The sequence below is a fragment of the Castanea sativa genome, chromosome 9, assembly GCF_040712315.1.
Source record: "Castanea sativa cultivar Marrone di Chiusa Pesio chromosome 9, ASM4071231v1".
Classification (NCBI taxonomy): Eukaryota; Viridiplantae; Streptophyta; class Magnoliopsida; order Fagales; family Fagaceae; genus Castanea; species Castanea sativa.
The window spans coordinates 22,490,602-22,496,482 of record NC_134021.1 but is presented as its reverse complement, the minus strand read 5'-3'; the positions used below and the strand labels follow the sequence as shown (position 1 = coordinate 22,496,482).

The window sequence follows — 5,881 nt, the reverse complement described above, 5'->3', positions numbered from 1 at the left end:
AAGCCCAGTTCTCATTGACATTATCAAAAAGCCCAGTTTTAAAAATGCTACGTTAACAATTTAATTCAAAGAAAAGCTTTTAAAAAAAAAAATTAAATTGCTAATGTGGCATTTTTTAAAATGCCAAATAATTTTTTTGAAATATAATTTTAATGGTTACGTCAGCATATACTGCGCTAACAGTAGACAATTTCCATTAATAAGATGATGATAGGGACTAAAATGAGATCACTTTTTAATTTTAGGGGTCTAAATGTGATAAAATTAAAAAGTAGGGACCAAAATAGAAATATGACCAAAACGTAGGAATCAAAAATATATTTTCGCTATTTATAAAAGAAAAAGAAACAAGTAATTCCTATTCTGGAATTCATTTCACTATAATGATTCTAAAAAAATCATTTATGTATCTTACTCATGATTTTTAATTAATTGTATCAATAAGTAGACAAAGTTTACTTTTAAACATGTTTTGAGCTATCTTTTCCAACCTATCATGTGACGATTTATAATACTATTCATATGTATTGTTTAAACAAGATATATATAACTTATTTAAAAAGACATATGATTAAAAACTACACATGATAGATTTGAGCAAGAGAGTTTCAAATATATTTAGAGTAAAACTTTGACCTTAATAATTTATAAAAAAAGAAACAAAATAAAGACAAAATATGGCTCTAACTACTAATAAGAAGATGATTTTTGTTATCGTTATGTGGAATGTATATGACTCACTTAAGCCCAACTCAACCGATCAAACAAATAATACATTTCATGGGACACATGTAATTTTCCTATTGGAACCCAAATTCGGAACCAAACCTTTTCCATACAATAAATCTCAAGTCATGATAAAATTTCTTCTAAAAAAAAAAAAAGCCATGATAATATTAAACGACAAGCAACGAAAAACAAAGACCAAGGATCCCATTCGTTACATCCATCCATCATCCACGACTCCATGTCATGTCATTTGTACCAAAAGGCAAAAGTTACCCGATGGCGATGAGTCATGAGTGTGCTGTATCGTAGGGATTTATTTATTTAGGTAATAGGTAAACCAATCTCAACCAAACAACCAAACAACCAAACAATACCAAACTCTTCTCTTATTCTGGGATAATCCTATTCCTCATCTTTTTGCCACCCACACCACCACAAGCTTTTCCCTTTACCAGTCCTTCTTCTTCCTCTGTGCCAAAGAATTTGAGGTACCTCTTCTTCTTTCTTTAAAATTTTAACTGCTTTTCTTTTTTCCATTCATTTGCTTTATCTGTTTTTTGATTTCTTATAAATTCCAACACTTTTGTTTTTTGGCATCCAAACACGAGCATTGCTGTTTAATCATACTCTCAGTTTTGTAAACTAATAAGAAATTCAAACTGCTTCCTAATTTCTTAATTCATATTTGCCTTGTGTGTCCTGTTTGGCTGCTGAGAAATTGAGGGAAATATTAAAGAAAGTGTAGAATGACAAAAGTTTCTCCCTTTTTTCTCAGAAACCGAACATATAGTTTTCACCCACTAAATGGTGTGGTTAGTGTTTGGTAATTTTGTCTGTTTGGAGGGTTAGTGCAAAAAGGGTCACTTTTATTCAATGAGAATTGAATTGAATTGAACATAGGGGCTAAATGTTTGGTTTCTCATTCTGGGCAATTATTCATTCATGTTAATTTAATTTTGGGGGGAAAAAAAAATCGAAATTGTCTTAAAGCAAAGCTCAGAGTCTTGAGTTAGAGCTTTAAATTGTATAATAGTTAGATAGCGATTAAGTTAGACTAAACAATGTATAAATTCAGATAAGTTTTGGGTTTACTCTCTTCATTTATTGGAAATACAAGATCAAAATGCCCTTGTGTGGTTTAGTTAGCAAATTTGCAAGTCCGAGTTTGAAATCCTCAGTATTGGTAGAAATTTGAAAGGTTGAATGGTTTAGCAGAGAGGCTATCTGGCCAAGAAACTTTTATATATTTGTTAAACTTTATAGTTCTCATTATTCCAACTCTGTGATTTGCTATCTAGTCAATGGTTATAGGATTTGATACAATTATGTGCTTTCAGGAATAAACAAAATTGCAATAGCTTAAAAGGATTTTTTGAAAAATGTGCCAATTAATGTTACCAATCACATAGAAATGTTTACATTAACAGGAACTCAATTCCAAACATCAAAACTTTATCCAATCTTTTGCCAAGAAGTTTCTTGAACAATGAGTGAATGTGATGTTTTTGCACCATGCAAGTGGGTACCACAAATATCTTGTTTTAGGGAAAGTGGTACTCATTTATATATCGATAGGTGAGTAGCAAAAGTTGCTGAGAAAAATATAAAAGATTTTACATTGTTACTCAAGAGATGTAGTGTATACTTTGTTGGGATGTGTTTTGTATGGCTAATCAGAAAAAAGAAAAAAGAAAAAAGAAAAAAGAAAAAAGAAAAAGCATTTTGTATGCAGTAGCATCAGGGCATAGACGAGTGATGGAAAAACATTCCTGTAAATTTGATTATATAGGATAAAGTCTGTCCCCTATTTTAGATTATGCTCTCCTATTAGGTTATCCAGTATCTACATTTGTTTTCTTGATCTCTACATCTGACAGAAATTGATGTCATCATCTACATATTAATGTTTGAATGTATGTCCTATGTTTCTATTAGATACACAGTTGCACACACCATTTATTTCTTTGATGGGTGATATCCAATATACATAAGTTCCCAAAAAGCCCTTTATAGTTCCCCTGTATTGGGTTCCTTTTTCAAAAGAATCTCGTATTGATCCAAGAATATATGAAGTATGCCTTTGGTTTTTGTTTTTGACCAAGTCTCTACTTATTAAATATATCTCATGCAATTACCACCTTTTGGGTTGTTAATGCATAAAGTGCATGTTACTATTTTAATCCATGGTCTCTCGCTCTCTCGCTTACTGAGTGGAATAATCAATAAGTGATCATAAAAGTGAGATGAGATGCACTAGTAGGCTTGGTGCCAGTTGGGGAACTACCTTTTGTGATATCTGGAACTATAGTCTATTAAATAACATGTTAACCATCATAATATGATTCTGAAGTACTTTCAACAAGAAAAAAATTGCAAGAATGGTAGAAGCTTGCTTTTTCTGCCTTTTTTTTAGTAGAAGCAAGAGGAATAAGCATGACTTAAAAATATTTATTGTTTTGCGAGGACCAGGGAGTGATAATATCGAATTGCTAATTAGACAATAAATCAGGTGCTGAACTTGTATTACAATTACAGTGTTGTTCATATGGCCTGTATGACTACAATGACTAATATATCTCTAAGCATATTGTATTTTGGAAGCATGTGCTTAATTTGCAGATCTCCTTGAGTTGCAGGTGAGGAAATGGATGATGATTCCTTTATAATCAATGATAGTTTGAGGGCTAATTGGACTCCATCCCAAGACCAATATTTTATTGACCAAATGCTAGACCAAGTTCGCAGAGGGAATAAAACTGGACATGTATTTAGCAAACAAGCATGGGCTGAGATGATTGCACAGTTTAATACAAAATTTGGATTTAAGTACGATACAGATGTTCTGAAAAACAGATACAAACGATTTAGGAAGCAATACAATGAGATAAAGATGCTTGTTGATCAAAGTGGGTTCAAGTGGGATGAAACACTGCATATGGTAACAGCTGATGATAACGTATGGGCTGAGTTCATCAAGGTACACAATTCTTCCTAAACCTTTCATAACTACATATTTGAAATTTCAAAATGCAATTAGCTTGCATATGCTACATGCAGGCCCCCCCGGATATGGTAACATACAGAACCAGAGTTGTGCCACACTATAATGAGCTGTGCATAATATGTGGGCATGCAGTTGCTGATGGAAGATACAGTCTTTCATGTTTCGATGTAGACTTTGAAAAAAATGATGAAGGTACTCAATACAGATTATTCATCAATTTCAAGTTTTGTGATATTTAATAGTACTTGTTTCCTACCTACTTAATGTCTGCAAACAGCCTGCAAATTTATTTGTTGTTACATGTTCTCAAAATTTGCAGCAAAAACAACAGATGTTAAAACTCATAAAACTCCCAAAGCCTCCTCTAGTGACGATCATTCAAAAATCGACTGGTCACAGACCATGGACCAATTTTTTGTAGAACTAATGCTGGACCAGGTGCATAAAGGGAGCAAAATTGGCCGTATGTTTAAGAAGAAAGCGTGGGCGCACATGATCATGTCATTTAATACTAAATTTGGCTTCCAGTATGGTAAGGTGGTCTTGAAAAATCGTTATAATATCTTGAGGAGGCATTACAGTAGCATAAAGATTCTACTTACTCAAAAGGGATTCAGTTGGGATGAAATACAACAAAAAGTGGTAGGTGATGATTGGGTCTGGAACAAGTATCTCAAGGTACAAAGGTTTTTTCATTATCTATTTTGTTATTTCAAAAAATTCTGCATCAAGTAGCTTACATTTTGTAAATGCAGGCACACCACAACTTTCGGATGTTCAGAAATAAAGTAATGCCATACTATTCTGAGATGTCCATCATATGTGGTAATGAAGCTACTACTACGAAAAACAATACACCATCTTGCAAGTCACGTCTTGTGGAGGAAGCCCCAGGGAAGAAGAATATCCATGGAAAAGCTATGCTTGTTGATAACAAAAATGTCACAAACAATGCTTATAAAGAGGCATTGCATTCAGGTGGTGACAAGAAGCATCATCCATCCAGAAAAAATGAGGAAGCATTAGAAGCAGGCGTTAATAAGAAGCATCATCATTCATTTAGAAAAGTTGAGGAAGCATTAGATTCCGGTGTTGGTAAGAAGAAGCATCATTCATCCAAAAAAAATGAAGTAGCCTTACATTCAGGAGGTGATAAGAATGTTAGTGAACAACAGAAGAGGCTTCAGCCTGACATGCCACAAACTTTTCAACTGTCTAAAAAGGCAAGAAGAATTCAAGATGGTATGGCAGATGTTCTAAGGGAAATGGCAGTTGCAGTTACGTCATTAACAAAGAAACAAAAGCAAGAGAACTCTATATCGACAGAGGACGTGATTGATGTGCTCCAGGCTATACCAGACATGGATGATGATCTATTACTGGATGCTTGTGACTTCTTGGAGGATGAGAAAAGAGCCAGGATGTTTTTAGCATTGGATGCCCCTCTGCGAAAGAAGTGGTTAGTGAGGAAGCTCCGTCCTTAGTGGCTGATTTTTTCTTTAATTCTTCCCCCCCCCCCCCCCCCCCCCCCTCCTGTAGGGGTGAAAGTATGTATTACAGCTCATGGTCAGATTTTCTGGGTCATGCTAATTTTGGGCACCAAGCATCCCCAGTCTCTTTTTTAGGCTAAAGGGGCTTTTCATGGCACAGAGACAAAGGTACAGATTTTCGCATGAGTATGCGCCCACAAAGGCTTTTTGGAGTCTCGGTGCAAAGTACAATTGATTTAGATTGAAGTAAGGGTCTGTTTGAATACCGTTTGTTTTTGTTGAAAATTGAAAACTTATTGCTAAAAACACTGTAGCAAAATAATTTTAAAAGAGCAAAACACTGTTGCTGAAAACTTATTGCGTTTTTCACTTCATGGCTGGTTCATGAACAATGCCTCTCCCAAACGCAAAACGCCCAAACATCTTCTCCCAAAAGCATGCTAAATGACTTTTAAAAAAAAAAAAAAACATATATTAGATAGTAATTATTGATAGATAATAAGCGTAAATGCACTTTTAGTTTCTACATTTTGATATTTTTTTTTTTTCATTTTAGTCTCTACATTTTAATTTTACTACTTTTAGTCCCTAATTCAATTAACGTGTTTTATTTTGATCATTTCCGTTAGCCCACCAATGGAAATTGCTTAGGTGGCAA

At 34.0% G+C, this 5,881-nt stretch overlaps 1 protein-coding gene across 1 annotated transcript; it reads left to right on the top strand.

The window, feature by feature from the left end:
• The first annotated feature begins 1,074 nt into the window (after positions 1-1,074).
• Positions 1,075-5,576, top strand: LOC142609424 (L10-interacting MYB domain-containing protein-like). The gene is made up of 5 exons (XM_075781006.1): positions 1,075-1,217; positions 3,366-3,706; positions 3,787-3,925; positions 4,053-4,411; positions 4,489-5,576. The coding sequence occupies exons 2-5, from the start codon at positions 3,374-3,376 to the stop codon at positions 5,215-5,217; spliced, it is 1,560 nt and encodes a 519-aa protein (XP_075637121.1). The 5' UTR covers positions 1,075-1,217; positions 3,366-3,373; the 3' UTR covers positions 5,218-5,576.
• The last annotated feature ends 305 nt before the right edge of the window (positions 5,577-5,881 follow it).